The sequence below is a fragment of the Sminthopsis crassicaudata genome, chromosome 4, assembly GCF_048593235.1.
Source record: "Sminthopsis crassicaudata isolate SCR6 chromosome 4, ASM4859323v1, whole genome shotgun sequence".
NCBI lineage: Eukaryota > Metazoa > Chordata > Mammalia > Dasyuromorphia > Dasyuridae > Sminthopsis > Sminthopsis crassicaudata.
This window is the reverse complement of record NC_133620.1, coordinates 30,441,005-30,463,152: the sequence shown is the minus strand read 5'-3', so window position 1 is coordinate 30,463,152 and position 22,148 is coordinate 30,441,005. Positions and strand designations below refer to the sequence as shown.

At 47.5% G+C, this 22,148-nt stretch overlaps 1 protein-coding gene across 5 annotated transcripts in view; it reads left to right on the top strand.

Annotated features, from left to right (window-relative positions):
• The window catches only part of SZT2 (SZT2 subunit of KICSTOR complex), a 66,878-nt gene that overhangs the window by 11,876 nt on the left and 32,854 nt on the right, over window positions 1-22,148 (top strand). For 3 of the 5 annotated variants that reach the window (XM_074266182.1, XM_074266181.1, XM_074266179.1), the window contains exons 12-24: window positions 12,300-12,442; window positions 12,991-13,143; window positions 15,501-15,615; window positions 16,059-16,267; window positions 19,452-19,667; window positions 19,769-19,847; window positions 20,429-20,523; window positions 20,653-20,821; window positions 20,916-21,030; window positions 21,115-21,228; window positions 21,404-21,571; window positions 21,667-21,731; window positions 21,856-21,952. In XM_074266182.1, the coding sequence (XP_074122283.1) occupies window positions 12,300-12,442; window positions 12,991-13,143; window positions 15,501-15,615; window positions 16,059-16,267; window positions 19,452-19,667; window positions 19,769-19,847; window positions 20,429-20,523; window positions 20,653-20,821; window positions 20,916-21,030; window positions 21,115-21,228; window positions 21,404-21,571; window positions 21,667-21,731; window positions 21,856-21,952 (1,738 nt within the window). Of the gene's footprint in view, window positions 1-12,299; window positions 12,443-12,990; window positions 13,144-13,170; window positions 14,875-15,500; window positions 15,616-16,058; window positions 16,268-19,451; window positions 19,668-19,768; window positions 19,848-20,428; window positions 20,524-20,652; window positions 20,822-20,915; window positions 21,031-21,114; window positions 21,229-21,403; window positions 21,572-21,666; window positions 21,732-21,855; window positions 21,953-22,148 lie in introns of those variants that run through there. The other 2 variants (XM_074266184.1, XM_074266183.1) reach the window with 2 other exon arrangements.

The following is a 22,148-nucleotide window of genomic DNA, read 5'->3' as shown; positions in this document are numbered from 1 at the left end:
GTCCTTGGCACATGGAACTCCCAGATGAGGAAAGTTGTCGTGGTCTTGGCAACTTTTTCTCAGAAAACCATGGGGTCCCTCATCTAGCAGGCCAGAGGTGGCACTTGAACCCAGCTCCTTCCAGCTCTGAGGCTACTTCTCAATAGCAGAGTTGTTGGGATTTTTTCCCCTTGTTTCTGGGGGATCTAGAAGGGCTTTATGTAAGAAGCAATACCTGGTCTGAGTTTTAAGGGAAATGCAGGAGAAGTAGAGGGAGATTCCCCAAGTGAAGTAGACTTAAGGTACTTGCTCTCTCCCCTTTTTTAAATTTTGAAATGTTTTTATTGATGTCTGTTTTTTTTTTTTTTTTTTTTTTTTTTTTTTTTTTTGCATGGCACTCTCCTGCCATACAAATAATATTTTTAATGACAAAAAGAAAAAGAAAACATTAGCATACCTAACCAGCATGTTAACAGTCTCGCAAATATGTACATGTACCACACTTGTGGCCCCAACTCTCTAGAGTCTTTTCTCATGTCTCTTTTCCTTCAAGCCACACTTGCTCTCTGCCACATTCACTTTGACGTGGTAGCTGGTTCTTTCCATTTTATGGCATCATCGTTACAGTCTGTTGTTTCTTGACTCTGCTTTCTGTATGTGCAACCATGAATTTAGCCATTCCTCAATGATGAGCATCTACTTCTTTACCATCACAAAAAGTGCTGCTGTAAAGACTTTGGCATCTCTGAGAATTCTCTATTTATTCTTGGGACAGAAGCCCAGTAGTGAAAGTTTGGGATCGTTTTGTTTGCATGATTTCAGATTGCTTTCCAAAACGGCCAAACAGATTCTCACAGCTCCACCAAGAGTGCCCCACTATGCCTTTCTTCCTGCATCTCTTCCAGCCTGACTTTCCCCGTTTTGTGTCATCTTTGCCAGTTTACTGGGTATGAACCAAAGCCTCGGGGTTGTTTTGATTTTCATGTCTCTTACCATTAGTGATTTGGATCATCCTTTTAAGTGATTGGGAGCAGTTTGCAATTCTTCTCTAGAGAAATGATTGTTCATCATATCCTTTGACCGTTTACCATTTGGGAAATGGCTTTGGTCTTATGTGTGCCATCTGTTAATTGTTGACATCTCTTAGAGACCAAATCCTTGTAAGCGATCTTCTGTCCTGCCTCTCAAGCTGTTCCAAAGCTCAAGATTGGAGAAAGGATAGTTTTTTGTCTTCGCTTCCTTTTTGCTGAGCCTGGTGCCGGCACACTGCAGGCACTTGTTAAGTATTTGTGGATGCATGAATGGCTTGCCTCAGTGATTTCCTCTTTCAAAAATCAAAAAAACAAGAATTAGGAATTTTGCTTTGGTCAATAGCTGATAATAACAGCAAACATTTACATAGTACTCTAAGGTTTGCAAAGTGTGTTATAGATGTTATTAGATCCTCATGACCATCCTGGGAGGTAGGTGCTGTTATTATTCCCCTGTTACAGATAAGGAAACTGAGGTTGATGGAGGTGGATTGACTTGCCCAGGGATTCACCTGATGCAGGCTTCAAACTCAGATCAGGCCTACTCCAAGCCCAATGTTCAGCCGATCTGATTCCTTGCCAGGAATTGAAATGATGAGGACTTTGGGAGTAAGTAATTGCGCTTTTCTAGAGTTTGTGATATAGGAGAGGTGCATGTAAATTGGGGAGAGCAGATTGCAATGGGTTCAGTGAAATGATGGGTAGGATCCCATGGAGCAAAATGGTTCAGAGGATGTCAGTCCAGGAACAAGAAAGATACTAAAAGAGCAGAGTCTGAGGACACAAAGGGAAACAATTCCAGCAGGGAAGATCGGGTGTGGATGCCCAGCTTTCCCCCTACAATGCACAGAAAGGGGAGTAAGGGCAGGTAACAAAGGATGACTATGCCAAAGGATGAATGAGCTTATTGTGCTCACTGTGTGCAAAGGACCTTGATAACATGAAAGTAAAGTCAGCACTCGGGATGAGCCAAGGCCGTTGAGGGAAACAAAGCTTGACAAAAGGAGCATGTTTAGCTCCCTTGGGGGAAGGAAGGAGCTCAAGGAAGGACGGACTTGGATGGCTATTAGGGCCAAGAAGACAGTAACTGATGGAGAGGGTGCTTCAGAGCACTAGGATCCAAACTTGGAGCTGCCTTGGAGGTATTCAAGTCACCTGGCCCAGGAGAATGACATCTTGTGGGGATGGCTGAGCCCTATCATGGGAATCAGGAAAAGGGCAGCAAAAGGGTGAAGAACACATATCAGGAAAGAAAAAAAGTGTGGAATCTCTGGGGTGGCCACCTTGCCTTTGATTCTTAGCTAAAATTCTGGAATCCATTGTGAGCTTTGTTTAGTGACAGGGTTGGGAAAAGTCATCTTTCCCGGGTGCTAGCAGCAGTCTACACCAGCCATGACAGAGTCACTGGAGGAAAATCAGGGAGTGCTGGTGGGTAGAATTTCCTATGGCTTTGGAAAATTTTTTCCTTCATTTTCAAAACAGTATGATGGGATGGGTTCAGAGCTGACTAAATGTCCAGGCTTAGAGTAGTCATTCGTGATTCAGTGGTAGAGATTCAAGCATTGAGTAAGCACCTACTGTGTGCCAGGACCTAGAGTCTCCACTGGAGATGCAAAAGCAAAAAGAAGTTTGTCCATAAACTTACTTTGTGCTACAAAAACCAGTATGAACACATAAGGAAATAGAAAATAGCCAACTCAGACACTTCTTGCCAAGCCCTGGCACATAAGATGTACCAGGAGAGGAAAGATCTCATGTAGCATTGCTCAGGTCTTAAGAATTTTGAAGGAAGGCATTAGTGGAATGTCTCTGAGATCTGGATTTGACTCCTTGTTCTGTAACATCAGTGATTTAGAAAAGGCTTTATGTGGCATGCTTATCAAATGCTAAAACAGATCCAAAAAGGTCTTAATAGGCAGAAACCTTGGATTGAATCTAAAAAGTTGGAAAATCAGAAGAGGGAAATTATGTTTTATCTTACCTTTGGGTTCAAAAAATCAACTTCCTAAAGAGAATATGGGGAAATAATGGGCAGGCAACTATACCTGAGAAAGGATCTGAGGGATTCAGCAGCATCATGTGGCTGCTACAAAAGTGAATTGAATCTAGCATTGCATAGAGTGGCCTGCCTTCCAGAGATAAGGAGATCAGAGCCCACGCGGAGAATGATGTCCTGGGTACTACAGATAGCTAGGACGGCAAATGTCTCTGCTGTGTGTGGGTTATTTGAAGGAGAACTCAGGAGATTTAGTTCTCAAGTACTTATAGCTATCCTTTGGAGGAAGATCTAGACTTTGTCTGCTTGGCTCCTGACATCAGAACCGGGAGTCATGGTGGAGTGGTGGTGGGGAGCTTCAAATAAACCAAAGTTAGGATGAATATCAAGAAAAATTACATAAACACTGGAGTTATCTAGAGTGGAAGGAGCAGCCTCAGGAAGTTGTGGGTACATCCTATTTTTTACATGATACTCATTTCCCCTCGGCCTCACCCTCGCCATCTTATTGTAATGAAGCAAAATTGTTATACAAAACCAGCAGCTAAAGTGTCCACACCTGAGCATGGACCACACTGCATATTCAGTATCCCTTTTGGCTCTCCAGGGTGGAAGAAGGTGTGTTTCATTGTTGGATCTGTGGAACCAAGGCAGTCGTTACAACTAATTAGGGTGTAATTGCCCTTTAAATATTATATTCATTTATATTGGCCTCTGGCTGCTTTCCTCAGCTCCTCCAGGCTAATACAGGGAGACATCATCAGTAGGCCAGCCACCTGGAGGTGAGTCATTTGGCCATGGCCACTGTGAAACAGTCATTCCAGTGTACTCAGACCATCTCTAAGCTGTAACATAGCCATGACTGTGAGGTAGGTCCTTGTTGGAGGGCAAACAAGGAGACTGAACCCTGGAAGAACTGAATGTTCTCAATCCTGACCATAATTAAAGCATAAAACAAGATCGCAGGTTGCAAAGTCAAATAGCTCTTGGTGGAGCTGCGTTTTTTTTGGGCCTACGAAAGCAAGAAGCATTTTCGGGGCATACTTAGTCATCTTCTGTTGCATTATATATTAAAACTATTGTGAAAAGGCCACCAGGAAGATTGTTTGTGTTTACATCAACATCTGTTGCAGAGGATGAAGAGGTCAGAGAATGTTTGTGAAGAACTATGTGCCCTTTGATAACTTCAATACAAAGGTCAGTATAGATGAAGACAAGAAGAAATGGCAGAAAATGTGGTTCATCAACAATGAATGAGAGAATAGTAGTCTCCCATCCAAATGGGGTGAAAATTTCTTTGAAAAAAGATGCAGGGGCAGCTAGGTGGCACAGTGGATAAAGTACTTGAAGTCAGGAAGACTTGAGTGCAAATGTGACCTCAGACACTAACACTTCTAGCTAGGAAGTCATTTAACCCGAATTGCCTGAGCAAAAAGAAAGAAAGAAGGAAGGAAAAAAGAAGACGTAAACACTGGATGTGAAAGGAACTAAATTTATTCTATTTCAATCTGTGAAAACAATACCAAATAATACCATGAAATTGGTTGTATTTTGTCAGATGAGCTCCCACATAATTTCTGACTTGAGTCATTGCTGAATCTGGGTTGTTGTGTTTTTTTTGTGTGTGTGTGTGTGTGTGTGTGTGTGTGTGTGTGTGTGTGTGTGTGTGTGTGTGTGTGTGTGTAGATGGATAACTGATTTGTTAGAGCAGAGTTAAAAATTAATTGGTTAGACATTTCAATTGTGTCTGATTGTTCATGACTCTGTATGGGGTTGTCTTGGCAAATGTACTGGAATGATTAGCCATTTCTTTCTTCAGCTCCATTTACAGATGAGGAAACCAAGGCAAACAGAGTTAAGTGACTTTTCCAGGGTCACACAACTAGGAAGTGTCTGAGGTCATATTTGAATTCAGGTCTTCCTGACTCCAGACCCAGCTCTATATCCACTGCTCCAACTAGCGGCCCTTATAAATTAATACGAAACTAGAATAAGAAAAATGAAAAGTGAGGTACACAAGTAAAACAACTCCAATCTGACCTATAGAAATGAGGTTATTAACACTAAAAAATGGAAAATGAACTGAAGAGAGGACATTCCCCCTAAGTATAACAGTTTTATGTAGAATTTTGGTCAATGTGAAGCAATTGGCTATAACAAAGACCAAAAGAACTCTTGCTAATGTGAGAGAGAACGGTAGTAGCAGGCAGTCCCAACTCAGAGAATCTTCTGGGAAGGACGTTGGATCAGTGGTGTTTCATAAAATCCCATGAAGGCAGTGTGGGGCCAAAAAAAAAAAAAAAAAAAAAAACCAGTTTCAAGAAAGCTTGGCAAGAGGCACAATTAAGCATAGTCATTCTGAGGTCATGTCAGGGTGACACCAAAAGAGGAAAATCTGCAAAGGTTTCTATAAAAAATAGGACCAAGGAGCTGCCACATCTGGACTTTGGCTTATTGAGCAATGGCCCTGAAAGATCCATCAATATTATTAAGTACCCACTTTGTGCTGAGGGCACAATGACAGTAAGTAAAGCAATCCCTTTGCTTGGTGATTGTAGACACTATACATCAGTATATACAGCATATAATAGAGAGTTAATTCGGAAGAAAGGACACCTGGCAGTGGAGACAATCAAGGCGTGATTGCCCTTGGCAGGGTATGGGTAAGGTAGATGGGTCCAGAAAGAAAGAGAGGGAAGCAGAGGTGAGGAGGCTGTGCATTTCAAGGACGGGGATCATCCGGGGCAAAGGAAGGGAGACGGCCGTATGGGAGGAACATGGAGAAAGCCAGTTGGACTGGATCACAGGGTCATGTCAAGGAGGCAGTCGGGCGTAACGAGGCTGGCACGACAAGTCAGGGCAAGGCTGTGAAGGGACTGAAAGGCCAACCTAAGCAGTTCATGTTGCTTCTAGAGACAGGAGGGAGCCACTGGGGTTCGTTTTGTAGGGGAGTGACAAAGGTCTGGGCTTCTTTGGCAATAGTGTGGAGGGAGCCTGGAGTGGGGAAAGATAAGTCAGGGAAATGAATTACGAGGCAAGAGGTGAGGAGACTCTGAACAAAGATTATGGTTAGTAGTGTGATTGGTGAAGGGATCGAGAAAGATCAAGTTTTGGCAACTGATTGGATCTGAGGGGTGAGAGTCCAAGATAAATGCCAAGGGATTTTGAAAGGATGGTAGTACTTTTCTTTATTTAATATTTTCTTTTTTCCTAAATATAAGTAAAAACAATTTTTAACATTCATTTTTAAAAATTTTGAGTTCTAAATTGTCTCCTACCGTCTCTTTCTCCCTGTCCTCTTCATAAAAAGGTAATTGATTTGATGTTATACATGTGGTTATACAAAACACATTTCCACATTAGTTGCATTTTGAAAGAAGACAGGCCAAACTTCCTCTCCCAAGAAAAGAAAAGAAAAGTAAAAAAGAAAAAGAAAGTATATTTTGATCTGCATTCAGATTCTATCAGTTTTTCCTCCGCAGGGAGATAACAGTTTTCATTACCACTCTTGTTTTTTGTTTTTGTTTTTTTTTGTTTTGTTTTTGTTTTGTTTTGTTTTTTATTTTATTTTTTTTATTCATTTTTCCAAATTATCCACTCCCTCCCCTAGATGACAGGCAATCCCATACATTTTACATGTGTTACAATATAACCTAGATACAATATATGTGTGTAAATACCATTTTTTTGTTGCACATTAATTATTAGCTTCCGAAGGTATAAGTAACCTGGGTCGATAGACAGTAGTGCTAACAATTTACATTCACTTCCCAGTGTTCCTTCTCTGGGTATAGTTATTTCTGTCCATCATTGATCAACTGGAAGTGAGTTGGATCTTCTTTATGTTGAAGATTTCCACTTCCATCAGAATACATCCTCATACAGTATTGTTGTTGAAGTGTACAGTGATCTTCTGGTTCTGCTCATTTCACTCAGCAACAGTTGATGTAAGTCTCTCCAAGCCTCTCTGTATTCCTCCTGCTGGTCATTTCTTACAGAGCAATAATATTCCATAACCTTCATATATCATCATTTACCCAACCATTCTCCAATTGATGGACATCCATTCAACTTCCAGTTTCTAGCTACAACAAAAAGAGCTGCCACAAACATTTTGGCACATACAGGTCCCTTTCCGCTCTTTAGTATTTCTTTGGGATATAATCCTAATAACAGCAATGCTGGGTCAAAGGGTATGCACAGTTTGATAACTTTTTGGGCATAGTTCCAAATTGCTCTCCAGAATGGCTGGATTCTTTCACAACTCCACCAACAATGCATCTGTAGCCCAGTTTTCCCACATCCCCTCCAACATTCATCCTTATTTGTTCCTGTCATCTTAGCCAATCTGACAGGTGTGTAGTGGTATCTCAGAGTTGTCTTAATTTGCATTTCTCTGATCAGTAGTGATTTGGAACACTTTCATATGAGTGGAAATAGTTTCAATTTCATCATCTGAGAATTGTCTGTTCATGTCCCTTGACCATTTATTAATTGGAGAATGGTTTGGTTTCCTATAAATTAGGGTCAGTTCTCTATATATTCATTACAACTCTTTTGGAAATGTCTTGGATCATTGTGAAAATATGTAGGAAACATGTAGGATATTTATAGTAGCTTTTTGTGGTGTAAAAAAAAAAAAGAAAGAAAAAATGAGGGGATATCTTTTGAAATGGGGAATTGAACAAGTTGTGATATATTTTAAAAATAAAATACTATGCAGAACCAGGAGAACACTGTACACAGTAACAGCAATATTGTACAGTGATAACTAAGTCTAACATGCAGTTACTATTTCCCCTTTGTTTATCCTACTCCTTTTATTCTCCCTTTTAAAAGTGTTTTACTTCTGATTAGTACATTCCCTAATCTGCCCTCCCTTCTATCACTTTCTCCCCCTTCTCTTATCCCTTTCCCCTCTTTCCTACACGGGAAGACAGATTTTGTACCAAAATGAATGTATGTTATTTTCCTCTCTGAGCCAGTTCCAAGGTTCAAGTGCTCCTACAACCTCCCCCATCTTCTCTCCACTGTAAAAGCTCTTTCACACCTCTTTTATGTAAAATTATTTACCTCATTCTGTCTTTTCCTTTCCCCTTCTCACCTCTTAATTTTATTTTTATAGTTTTCATTCCATCACATTCAATTCATATCCATTCCTTTGCCTATGTATACTCCTAAGAACTTTCTTATTATCAGGGTAGTTAGGAGTTACAAGTATCATCATCCTAAGTAAGAATGTAAACAATTTTACTTTATTGAATCCCTTATTAATTCTCTTTCCTATTTGCTTTTTTATGCTTCTATTGAGTCTTGTATTTGAAAGTTAAATTTTCTATTCAGCTTTGCTCTTTTCATCAGGAATTCTTGGAAATTTCCTATTTTATTGAATGTCCATTTTCCCCGCCTGAAGAATTATGCTCAGTTTTGCTGGGAGGTGATTCTTGATTTTAATCCTAGCTCCTTAACTTGCCAAATCTTGTGTTATTCTGACTGTGTCTTCATGATAATCGAACTGTTTTCTTTTTTGACTGCAGACAGTATTTTCTTCTTGATCTGGGAGCTCTGGAATTTGACTGTAACATTCCTGGGAGTAACATTCCTCCTGAAAGAGAGGATCAGTGGATTCTTTTAATTTCTATGTTATCCTTGGTTCTAGAGTATCAGGGCAATTTTCCATGATAATTTCTTGAAAGGTGATGTCCAGCATCTTTTTTTTTTTTTTAACCATGTTAGTCCAATAATTTAAAAATTATGCCTGTTGGATCTATTTTCCAGGTCAATTGTTTTTCCAGTGAGGCATTTCATATTTTTTTCCCTATGTTTTCATTCCTTTGATTTTGTTTTATTACTTGTTTTTGTTTGTTTGTTTGTTTTTCCTGAGGCTGGGGTTAAGTGACTTGCCCAGGGTTACACAGCTAGGAAGTGTTAAGTGTCTGAGATTTGAACTCAAGGTCCTCCTGAATTCAAGGCTGGTGCTCTATCCACTGCGCCACCTAGCTGCCCCTGTTTTATTACTTGTTGATGTCCCATGGAGTCATTAATTTCCACTTGCTCAATTCTAATTTTTTAGGAGTTATTTTCTTTAGTGAGCTTTTGTATTTCTTTTTTCATTTAGCCAATTATACTTTTTAAGGTATTCTTTTCTTCAGTGAATTTTGTACACATTTTTCCATTTGGCCAATTCTCTTTTTTTTTTGGGGGGGTGCCTTTTTATTATTTGACCTATTTTGATTTTTTTTTGACAGATGCTCAATAATTTTTAATAGAGAGAACAAAAGTTTGAGAACAGTTGATTTAAAGGACACTGATCAGATTCTAAAACCCCTTGTTCTAACTTATAAATCCTCATTTGTGAGATTAATACCAATCATCTAGCTTTAAATTGGTCCCTGCCAATGTTTTACATGATTGCATATGTATAACCTATATCTGATTGCTTACTATCTCAGGGTGGGGAGAAGGATGAGGAGAGAGAAATGAAATTTAAAATTTTAAATTCAAAACTTTAAACGTGTTTTAATGTGTAATTGGAGTTAAATATGTTAATTAAAAAAAATAAATTGGTTCCTTCCCCATCCCTAATCTTTTTTTTATTATTAATTTTATAATTATAAATTTTTTTGGCAGTATATATGCATGAGTAATTTTTTTTTAACATTATCCCTGGTATTCATTTTTCCAGATTTTCCCCTCCCTCCCCTAGATGACAGGCAATCCCATACATTTTACATGTGTTACAGTATAACCTAGATACAATATATGTGTGTAAATCCAATTTTCTTGTTGCACGTTAAGTATTAGATTCCGAAGGTATAAGTAACCTGGGTAGATAGACAGTAGTGCTAACAATTTACATTCACTTCCCACTGTTCCTTCTCTGGGTGTGGTTGTTTCTGTCCATTATTGATCAGCTGGAAGTGAGTTGGATCTTCTTTATGTTGAAGATATCCACTTCCATCAGAATACATCCTCATACAGTATTGTTGTTGAAGTGTATAGTGATCTCCTGGTTCTGCTCATTTCACTCAGCATCAGTTCATGCAAGTCTCTCCAAGCCTTTCTCTATTTTGTTTTTTAAGATGTTTTTTTGTTTTTGTTTTTCCCCCCAGCATTTATATTTTCATATATATACATGCAGTATTTTTTTTGGCACCTCTTTTACCAAACTGTTGATTTTTTTTCCAATTTATTTATTTTTAATACACATTGCTTTATGCATCATGCTGGGAGAGAAAAATCAGAGCAAAAGAAAAAACCATGAGAAAGATTTAAAAAGAAAGAAAAAAGAAGTGAAAATAGCATGTGTTGATTTACATTCATTCTCCATAGTTATTTTTCTGGCTAAAGCCTATTGGGATTTTCTTTGGATGTTGATTCTTTTTTCATAATTTTCTCACTCTTTTCCCAGTTTTTCCTTTTCCTTTCTTATTTGATTTCAAAAATCCTTTTGGAGCTCTTTTAGCATTGTCTTTGAATTTAAGGCAGTTCATATTTTTCTTTGAGGATTTGTGTGAAACAGTTTTGCCTCTGACTAACTTTGTTCTCTTCTGAATTTGTGTTTTGATTTTCCCTGTTACTAACTTTCTATGGCCAGATTCTATTTTTGTTGTTTGCTTATTTTTCTTTTCTATTTCTTGACTTTTAACTTTAGTTGGTATAAAGGGCACTGTCCCAAGCTCTAAGGTTTTTTGTGAAGCTACTTTCAGTGCTAGTTCTGGGGACTGTAAGTTTTCAGTTCTTCCAAGATGATGTGATATAAGGAGGGATGTGTGTACCACTTTGCTGGTCTGTATGTTTTTGTATGATCTTTTCTGCCATGGAACTGTGACCAGTTCCCTGTTCTCTTGCTTCTGCAAGCTGTGGTGTGCTAGTGCTCCTCACCTTGGGACACTGGCGAGAATGTCACCCATAGACACACTCAGGACTATGTATGACCCAGATCAGAATATGGAGGATGCCCTGGAGCCCTGCACCTGGTGTTAGTGAAGGGATCCTGTAATCTCCTCATCAGCCATCCGACCCCCTTGCTGTCTGTGAGCTCAGAGCCTCAGAAGCTACTACTGCTAGTTCAGTTGCCCCCAGAGCCTGCTGGCTTGCAAAGTGTTACCTATGCTGGACTGTGTTCTACTTTCTCCCCGGTGCTACATCCCTTTCCTGCTGACCTGCGTTATAAAATCATTTCCCCCCATCCTTTGGTTGATAGCGCTGCTCCAAAATTTGTTTTGAGGTATTATTTAAAGCTATCTGGAGGGGAACCTGGGTGAAAGGCTAGCCAGTTCTGCTTGCCAAACATGATGAGTTTGAGATATCTACAGGACATTTTTTCCCACTCTGCTCAAAAAGGATGTAAGCTCAGAGGAGACATTGGGGCATTATAGGGCTTTCCCTCTAAGGCTTCCTTGCCTTCCATTTGTATGTGCTTTTGAAATATGCCCGGCCCAGGGGTTCCGACTCCTCACTCACAGCTGGCTGCCTTTCCATGCCTCCACCTAGAGCGGCCAGCAGCTGTGTGCTCCCTGGGATCTAGTACGAAGCCTGGCGCTGACGCGGTGCTTCTCTGGGGTTTTCACAGGGACCCTTTTCTTCCAGTGATATTCCTGTACCACAACTGATCTGGTCATTCCTCCGTGGATGGGCATCTCCACAAGAAGGGCTTTTCTGTACCCAGGCCCAAGAGTGGGGCGCCTGGGTCAAAGGCTGTGCCCAGCGTATTGGCTTTGGTAGTCAGGTGTTTGCCACCAGGACTCCTCTGGGTCTTTTGGCTTTGAGGCCATATAAAATATATCCATAAGTGAGGACAAAGTGGTTAGTGTCTTGTCACTCCCGTGGTGGGGGTGGGGTGGAAAGAAGGGTGAAATTTTAGAATTGTGTTCATTTTGTTTTCTCCCGGTAATTTGGGAAGGGATCTCAGCTGTTGCTTCTCCTGGGGAAGCATCCTTGTGCTTGCCACCTGAGGGTCTGCAGGGTGGGGGTGATGAAAGGGGATGAGAGTGGAATTGGGGCCTGTGTAGAGACAACTGGTGATGCCGTGGGTAGAAATCCAGGCCCTCAGACCTGGGCAAGTGATTTTAATTACTATTTGCTTCAGGTTCCTTGTCTGTGAAACGGGGTTAATAATGACCTCCCCCACCAGGGTTGTGAGTCTTCTCAATAAGGTAATCCTGACAAAAGTCCCAGTAACATAAATCCTGGGATTCTTCTGTCTCTGAGTCCTGTCCCCGCAGAGAGCTCTCAGGTCTGTCCTGGTGATCCTCAGGCTAGTCGCTTCCACCCATTTCTGTCCCCCCCAGGTGCTCTCCCTTCAGCACAGTGGCTCCGACTCCTCTCACTCACAGTTTGCTGCCTACTGGAAGCCGGTGCTCTCCATGGATGCCAACTCCTGGCAGCGCTGGCTGCACATGCACCGGCTGGTGCTGGTTCTGGAGCATGACACGTAAGGGCAGTGCGGTGGGGGGGCCTGGGCAGTCAGCAAAATGGGCCAGAGCCAGGGTGGGCAAGATTTTCAGGGTTAAGTAACCTTAGTGCAATGGGAGTTCCTTGAGCAGGAGTGGCCGGGTCAGACCCGAGGTTTAGAAAATCATGGCAACTGGGTGAAGAATGGGTCTGGGAGGCTGGAGGGGATGAGGGACCACCCCAAGGTGACTGGGGTGTGGCTGGAGAGAAGGGACGGATGGGGGAGATGGTGAGGAGGTGGAATCTGCAAGACTTGGTGGCAGATTGGCTGTGAGACATCAGGGAGCATTGGGGTGGCCCCCAGTTTGTGAGTCTGAGTGACTGGGAGAAGAAGAGTCTGACAGAGACAGCAAGTGGCTGATGTTGGGGGAGGACAGTTGATGACTTCTCTTTTGGGCACAGTCTTGAGATGTCTATAGGGAGATCCCATTGGAAATGGTCAGAAGACACTCAGAGATGTGAGAGGAGAGGGGGCCCTAAACACTTTCATCCATGCCAGTGGTGTCAAGGCCTGGGCTCTCTTCCTAGGCCAGTTCCCAAACACCTGCACACCCCAGGGAGTAATGGACGCTACAGCACCATCCAGTGCCGCATCTCCCATTCGGCGTTGACTTCTCTTCTCCGGGACTGGAGTAGCTTCGTGCTCGTGGAGGGTTACTCATATGTCAAGCTGCTGCACAGGTATGTTGAGGGCAGTGTCTGTGTGTGTGTTTCTGTCCATGTGTCCTTGTGTTCAAAGCAATGGAGGCCGGAGCCAAGGACATAAAATTGGGTACATGCCTGTGGGAAGGAGGCAGATATCAGGAGACTTAAACATTTAGATCTTCTGAATCCACATTTTGGAGTCTAAATCTGAATTTTTCAGAAAAGAAAGACTAACAAGAACTAAACAGGAATTCAAAAGGAGAGCATCCTGTAGACATGGTGAACTAGTGAATTAGGACAGGTTTTGCATCTGGAGAGGAGAAACGGAATAAAATTTTAAGTTGAGCTGTCCCAGGTCCAGAATTGACCTCTTGAAAGAGGGCTGAGATTAAAGAAGACTAAAGAGGATGTACAATGTAAAGCCAGAAGACTCAAGAGTGAAAAGGAGAAGGCTGTTGGCAAGGTACAGGAAGAAAGGGAAGTTAAATAGGCCCATTGGATAGTTAGGCACATTGACAGTGATTCAGTGGGTGAGGCAGATAGGTAAAAGCGGCTGGGCCCAGAGGAAGCCTCATGTCCTAATGAAACTGGGGAAGGCTGACAAGTTATTAAAATGCATAATTGGTCTTAAAATTTTCACCAGTTGCTTAGATTGAGTTGTAATTCAAAGGAACAATATCAGCCAGCATTAAAGGAGTGTATTAAGGTTGGCAACGTGCTTCTCTGAGTTTTCACAGTCCCGAGAAGCAGGGGGCATGAAATCTCTCTACCACTCTGCCCATTTGCCTCCTAGCTCCCTGCAGAATTTCAGTCATCTTGGACAGTAGGTGAAATTGTGCAGTGACGTGTGTCTGGGGTACAGTGTTCTGCCTTAGTCAAAAGACTTAAAGACTTGGGCTCTAGGAAGACAGATCTCCCTCCTGAAGGAGAACCTCATGGGCCTCGGAGAAGCCTCTCCATGTTCCAGGCTGGTAAGGAGAAAAAAGAAAACGGAAAGGAGGCTCTTCAGTTAGAGGGTTTTTTGTTTTCCTCAGCTCAAAACTGAGACCCCCCCCTAAGACTTAGCCATATAGTTGATAAGCACGCAAGCCCACTGGTTCACTTGGGCACAGGTGACAATTCCCGGAGAAACCTACAAGGCACTGCCAATGATTACAAAGCCTTAGGCAGGAAACTGGAGATTTGGGGGGCACAGGTTGGCTTCCCATCACTGCTACTCATCGAAGGCATTGGGACGAAAAAGAGGGGAAGTAATTTAGAAGGTGAGCAGCTGGCTAAGATGATTCTCCTCACTATTGGGATGTGGTTGAACCAGGGTTTAAAATATGGCGATGACATATTCATGGCCAGAAGTGGAATGCATTTAGCCAAGGCTGGCAGGGTGCATTTGCCAAGGATCTGGAAAATCAAAAGGGCTTTGAACTAAAAAGGTGGAAGGGGAGAAGCCTGCCCGTGTCTATTGCCCTGAGTTAGAGTCTGGAGAGTAAACATAGAGAAAGAAGAGGCCTGAGAAGCCCAGAGATACACGAGGGACAAAGTCCCAAGAAAAGAATCTTTGGCCTCAGGAGCCTGTTTACAAACGCTCAAGACCCTAACATGACGAGAGAAACTGGACCCGACTGTAGCATTGGACACCCGGCATGGACTGTGTTCTAGATGGAGCGTGCCTTATTCGGACTCAGATCGGCAAGAGTGTTGGAAGAAGATGGAACGTCAAGATGGTGTATTTGTGAGAAAACTCGAGAGAAGCATGGTGGGGAAGACTATGTGAGCAAAGGTCAAAGGAGGGAGACAAGGGAAGCAAGGGGCCTTCTCTGGGGAGTACATCGGAGCAGCCACACTTGGATCCCGAGGCTTCCCAGAGGAGGCCGGCCTGACACTAAAGAAAAGACTGGAAAAGCGTCAGATTGGGCCGAGAGCAGGCGACGAGGAAATCTTTGCTGGGAGGGCTCATAGTTGTGAGGGTACCTGGAGGTCAGACTGCAGGGTAGCTGGAGGAGGGGACGGTCTCAGAGGTAAAGCCTCAGGTTTTCTTAAATACCCCAGAGGTGACTGAGAGCAAATAGATAAGCAAGTGAATGGGGGAGGGATTCATGTGGAGGGGAGGACAGTACACGTGTGTGTATGTGTGAGTGTGTGTATCTGTGTCTCTGTGTACATGGCAGACTGAGCACTGTTGTGAGGTTAAGAGCTGGCACTGAGGGGAGGGTCCTTGCTACATGGGCGCTGCCTGCTGACCCTTTTGTGCAGAGCACCTTTATCTCTCAGCTGCAGCCTCACTCTTCCATTTCTACTGACCCCTAAACTTTCCTATGTAGCTTTCGGATCCCTCCTGCCTTCCCCTAACTGATCCCGTATTTACCTGACCCCTGCTCAACTCCATGTCTCCTCAGCACCCCCGACCTGCCCCCTTCCTCCTTCTACATGGTCCGGATCATCTCCAAAGCTCCGTGCATGGTGCTCAGACTTGGCTTCCCCATTGGCACACCAGCCCAGTTACGCAACAAGGTGAGGTCACGAGCTCTGGGCAGTTCATCATAAGCCCGCCCTTTGGAGCCCTCCTGGGAGAGCAGTGCCTCCCCCCCTTTCCTGAATGGGTGGAGGGGACCAGGGGGGGGAGGGAAAAGACATGGAGCCCTTGCCTCTCTCTCCCTAGCTCTGCTTCCTCTCCATCCCCACAAAGAGTTTGGCTGAATGGATGTCCCCTCCGTTCCATGTGTTCAAGGGGGGCACGAGCTGCCTGTAGGATCTGGAAGCAGCTGAGTTGGGCTGCATCCTGGATCTGCCACTTAAGCCCTTTTGCTGCCTTCCTTCTCCCTGGGCCTCAGTTTCTTGATCTGTAAAATGAAGGGTACCTTTCAGCCAGCCCCAGAACCGGAACTCCCTAATCCTCTGGGTGTCACTGAGGGGTAAAGTGTGACCCTTCTCTGTTCCTGGGTTTGGGCCCCCAGATTGTGGACGAGCTGCGGGAGGAGATTCTGAAGCTGCGCTTCCCCCATCGGGTGCAGAGCAAGGAAGCTACCCCCAAGGTGAAGCGGAAAGGCCTGGGGGCAGGCAGCTCCCCCTCCAAGTCCCCCCCGCTCCTCGGGCCTCAGCCCACCTTGTCTGATCGGCCCTGCCTGATCGTCCTGCAGAAGCCCTTGGACAAGCTGTTGATCAGGTCAGGCGGGTTTGAGGGGAGGGGTCTGATGGGGGGAAGGCGAACTGCAGGTCTGGGGGACTGGACAGGTGTCAGGAGTCAAAACTGAGGAAGCTCTGGGTGTGGCTGAGGAGTGAGTGGCCGTCCTGATACTGTGGTTGCAGTCACCACCTGATTAGCAACCCCCCCCTTATTAGAATTCCTCTGACCCTTCCCTTCTCCCCCACTCTCTTCCAAACGTCCTCCCACTTTGTCCTGGGCAAAGGAACCGTGGGAGCCCTTCCCTCCTCTCTCCTGGAGGCCGGTGCTTGGGGCTCTGGGGCTCCGGCCTCCCGCTGCTGCCGGGCCCGACCATCTTGCTGAGTATCCCCTTTGTTCCCCGCAGCCTCCGGCTGCTGTCACCGCCTTCCTGGGCAGCCCACCCTTCTCTTTCTGCCAGCCTGTGCCCAGCTTCCAGGTTGACCATCTAGGCCATTTGGCCTCATGGAGATCTCCAGCCCTTCTTGTCTTTTCTCCCACTCTCTGCCATTGCTTGGGCCTTGACCTTTCCCCTTTGGGGTCTTGACCCCACCGCCCACATGCTGCCCCTCTGCCCCTTGCCCTGTGGCATTTTTTGCCTTGCCTGGCCCGCCACCTCCTCCTCTGGAAGGCACCCCCCAGGGAGCCCTCCGCCCTCCTGGCCTCGGCAGAGTGCTCCTCGAGTCTCTCCCCTCCATGTGTGCACGTGGTCCTCCCTGATGGAATGGAAGCTCCTGGAGGACGGGGAGCTGCCCTTTTCTTTTTGCTTCCAGCTCCCCCTGTGCTCAGTGTAGAGGAGATTGGGCTTGCTAGGGGCTTGCATTGATGGTTGCTTGTTGATGGAGGCACCTCTGGCTGACCTGTCTCTGCCACTCTGAGCCCCTCCACTTCCTCTCTGGGCAGCCTTGGAAGGGGAGGGGGCCCTTCCCTTTGGCCAGGCCCACAGGCCTCCTCCCAGAGAGGCTGGCCATCACTGACTGCTGGGCAATGGGCAGACACGCCAATTCCCCCCTGCCAGCGGCTCCGTCACACAGCTCTCACCTTTGCTGGGCGACTTCCTGGAGAACAAAACGCCATGTTTCTGGGCTCCCTTTCCTCTGACTCACTTTTCTGCTCTTTAGAGTCTGGCTTCTCTCTTTCCCTCTCTCTTCAGAGTCCCCAAAGATCTGTTGGTCAGTCAACATTTATTGAACTCCTGCTGTGTGCCAGGCACTGGGCTAAGCACTGGTGTAATGTTCTCTTCTCTAAAAATGTAATCCTTCTCTGGGAGCAGGTTTCTTGGGGAGCTTCTGGAGGCAGCCTTCGTTTCAGTTCAGTTCAATAATCCCAAATGCAGCCAGGAGTTAAAGTCCTTTACTGTCTCTTTCCAAATCTTCTCTCCTTCACTTGGGGCTCGGCTAGTTTTCTGGAGGCCTTCTGGGATCTTGGTTTCAGTGTTCTCCACAGGACAGCCTGACCCCACTTCTCTGTCTTCCTTCGTTCTGCCCGACTTGTGAATCTCCTCGACTGAATCCTGATTCTGAATCTCCCGAGGTCCTTTTTGGCCCTGAGAGCTTCTTGCTTCTATGCCCACACTGAGTATACACCAGTCATTACATCACTAGGAAACCATTATTTGTTGTAGGATTAAATCATTGCTAAACTAGATTTAACCACTGTCTCCTCAATTCCACTCAGGACCTTGTTTCAAGTTCTGGCCCATGACATCTCCTTGTAGGGTCAGATCAATCATCCTGAACCATCCTAAATTAGATAACTATTGTCTCTATCAATTCCACCGACTTAGCACCTTGTAAGAACCCTAACACCCTGGGACTTCAGAGAAAGGCAGAAGACAGAGAGTGATGTGTAAGCAGTTGGAGAAGAGAGAAGGGGAATAGATCACAACAGGGCTTTGCTCTAGAGGCTTTAGGGAGTACCCGGAGCCTTCTGCGCTCCGGCAGAGTGCCGCGCTCAGACCTAGGATGGAGGAAATCACTTGGAGTTGTGGAGGATGCTCAGGACAGGCAGAGGGAGCAACTGGGAGACAAGGGCTTTGTCCAGGTGAAAGGTGCCAAAGTGGACAGCTAGGAGAAGGGGCAGCCCGGCCAGTGCAGAGGGGCCATCGGGGGAGAACGGACAAGCTTTGCTAGCAGAGGAGGTGTGGGGACCCAAAAGGGTCCAAGGAGAGATTTGGAGGATGGGGGAGATCAGGGTAGCAGAGACCGGATTTGGGGAGAGGATGAGACTGTGATGAGGAGGGAGATGACCTCAAGAATGAGCACAGGAACCACAGCACTCCTCACCAGGGAAGGAGAATGGTTATGAGCGGGGAGACAGGAAATGGGTTGTCCCCATTATGGCTGAAGTGGAATGAAGGTCCTAGGAGTGGGTACTGGCCAGCTGGGCAGTGGAGGGAATGGTGGCTGGAATGGAGAAGTCCCAGCATTGGGACGGAGCTTGGGGCGGGAAGAAAGAGCCTGTGAGCCAGGAACTGGAACCCCAGAAGGAGGATGGTGTGCAACACTGAGAAAAATTCAAAATGCTTCAATGGGCCCCTATTTTGGACTCCTTCCCCTATTACAAAACAGAAAGAGGAGGGGAAATCCTTATTGGAGCAAGCCCAGCTGGGCAGGAGGAGGTCCCCTGGGGCCGGCTCCTTTGCGTCCCAAGCCCATCGCCCCTCTCAGCGGGGGGATGCGCTTTACCCAGACTCCCAAGTTTTCCCAAAGGCTTTGTCTTTCTTGTGTTCTCCTGTGTCAGCTTCCTGCGTTCTGCAGCAGTTCAGGCCCCCCAGGATCCTCGGAGTTCCCCCTTTCCTGGTTTATTCTGTGACATTCATAGCCCTTGTTGGTTCGGCCCTTGCCCAGTTAATGGGTCCTCTCTCAGATCCTAGTTTTTTTCTTCTTTCCTCATAAACATCCGTTCAGAGTCAGAAAGCGCGCTGCCTCCTGTGGCAGAGCTGCCGAAGAAATGGGTTCTGAATTGGACTTGAGGGAAATGTGAGGAGGAGACTATATGCTGTCCCCCAGGTCTGAGGGGGAGACTGAAGGCCCCGAGGCCGACATCTGGAGATAGGAGCCTCGATGCAGGGGAAGGGAGACCAGCAGCCTCGTGTGGGAGGCAGAGGCTGTGCATCTGAGGAGACCTGGGGGCCCACAAGCATCGGGAGGTTGGGGAGCGAGCTCATGGGTCCCCTGATGCACAGGTATGAGAAGCTGCCGCTGGATTACCGTGCCCCCTTCATGCTGACTCTGGAGCCTCCAGGACCCCTGCCCCTGGTGTCTGGCCGCTCGGCCTCCTCCAGCCTGGCCTCCCTGTCCCGCTACCTCTATCATCAGCGATGGGTCTGGACTGTGCAGCCTGCCCTGGTCCCCGTCCTGCCTCTCAGCGCCGTTGCTCAGCTGCTCTCCACGCTCACAGAGTAAGTGGTGTGGGGAGGCCCCTCGGGGACAGGGGGCTTGCGAGGGCTTCCCCCAATGTCGTGGCTTCCCCGCCTCTGACGGAATCTCTTTGTGGCTCCAGGGTCCGTCTGGCCGAAGGCTTCCATTTCGCCTCCAGTGGGGAAGGGATCATCACCATGGTCTTGGAGCTTCCAATCCAGGTAGCTTCTCTTCCCAAGCCGAAGAGCCTCCACTATCCCATGCCCCACCCTCCGTCCCCCAACCCCTCCTTCCCACTCTCCCACTGCCCCCATTCCCCTTCCTGGGAGCTTTGCCTGACTTCATCTCAAGTACCCCTTCCTCATCCTTTGGTGCTGACTGAGAGTGGGTTTGTTAGTGGAATAGTAACAAATGACTGATGTGCAGAGAAGGTGCCCAGTGCCCAAGCCCTGCCATCCCATCCTGAGGTGCCATCCTGGTGCAGTTGCTAGGTTGGGACACACGACTCCAGGGACACATGACTCCTGCCACAAGGCAGGCCCTGTTTGTGCCTACAGACCCGCTCCCCTTTCCTTCACTGCCAAGTCCAGGGCTCAGGGATTTGCCAGGAGCCCTAGCAGTCACCTTCTCTCAGGATTGGCCAATGGCGCAGCCACAACTCTTACCCTCCAGCCCGGGCAGGCTCCCTGCTCCTTGGGCACAGGATGGCATGTGCAGCATTCGGGCTTGGCAGGGCTTCCCGGCAGCAGTGGGGTAGTAGGCACTGGGTTTGTGCTTCTCACATCCCTGTCCCCGCTGACAGAGCGAGGGCCCCGGAGTGGCGGGAGGCAACGAGACCCCCACGTGCATCGTCCAGTATCTCCTCTTCCCTCCTCATTCCACCTCCACCAAGGACAGGTGAGCCTGGAACCCAGGGCCGGCCCCAGGCTGACACCTACCTGTAGCTGGGGGTGCCCGGCCAAGGGTCAGGGGCCGGGGGGTACCTGGGGCCTACCCCCTGATGGTGCTGAGGGCCTCCCCGGGCAGCTTTTCCACAGATGACGATAATGATGCAGAAGTGGAGGCCCTGGAGGGGGATTCTGAGCTGAACCTGGTCACTGAGGTCTGGGTGGAGCCCCAGTGTGGTCACGTGGGCCCCGGGCCCGAGGGCAGCCGACATCTCCGCGGCCTGACCTACCCCGAGATTCCCCGCGCGGTGAGTCTGAGCTCCATCCCCCAAGCGCCTTCACTGACCTCGGGCGTGGTTGGGGCCCACCCTGAACCCACCCTCTGCGGACCCCTCCTTGCAGCTCTTCCCCAGGGACGCTGCCTGCGTGGGCTCCATGCTCAGTTTTGAATACCTGAGCCATCTCTGCCAGAGCAAGGAGTGGAGCCCCCCGCCTCCTGAGCCCAGGGCTCCTGATGGTCAGTGCTGCTCAGCAGGGCTGGGAGGGGGCTTCCTGGGGCCACGTGGGGCCCAGCTCTCAAAGCCTCCCCATCCCCTCACAGGACGCGACCTGGCCGGGGGCTCCTGTGTCCACGAGATTCCCTTCCGCTTTGATCTGATGCACCTGCTGCTGCGGTGCCAGCGGATGCAGACGTCCTTTGTCCTGCTCAGTAGAGGTGGCTCAGCTGGGACCCTCCAGGCTGGCAAAGGGAGGGCAGAGGGGGATGCAGGGCAGAGTCTGAGAGGGTCCCATGGGGGGGTGGTCTTCAGGGGCCTTATGGCGGGAGGCGGGTGCTGGAGAGGACAGGCAGGGGCAGAGGCTGGGTTCTGAGCAAATTCTGTGCCGGGCAGAGGCTGAAGGCCCCGGTCCGGAGGCCCACTGTCCTGCCAATGAGACGCTGCTGGGCCTGCTGCACCGCTGCTTGGGGCAGGAGCTGAGTGACCGAGAGCTCCCTCTCTCTGCTGTGGAGCAGAAGACCTTTCTGAGCCAGGTGTTCCAGTGGGGGGCCCTGGGCCCAGGTAAGAGCAGCTTGACCGCAGGTCCCCTCCTTGCCACCCTTCTGACTCAAGCACTGGCCTGGCCTCCACCAACATAGTCATTGTCCCGCTTGCAGAGGTGCATCCCTCGGGAGGCTCCGGGACCCTGGAGCCCCAAGGCCGCGGGGGCAGCTGTCAGGATGTGAGTAACCTTGGGGCCGGGTGGAGGGAGCCGGCGCTTATGTGGGCAGCAAGAAGGGCCACACTGAGGGCGGACGGGCGGCATCTTCCTTCCGTTAAGGGTCTGCTCCCTTGGCCTTCCACAGCCTTCCCTGGAGACCTCACCCCCTCAGTGGCGCTGCTACGGCCGACTTGTGACACCCCAGCACGTGCTGCTCACCTTCCTCCCGAGCTCCCTCACGGGTACGGTCACTCCAGGAGCCCCATCGGCTGCTCCTCTCGGTGCCCTGTGCTACCCGGGAGGTGCTGAGCTCCCTGTCCCTGGGGGTCATGGCCCAGAACCCCTGGGGGCCTTCCTGCTCCATCTCACACCAGGCCCTAGGGGTATCTAAGGGATCAGGACTTCTCTCTGTCTGGAGAATGTTCTCTTCCTTTAGGC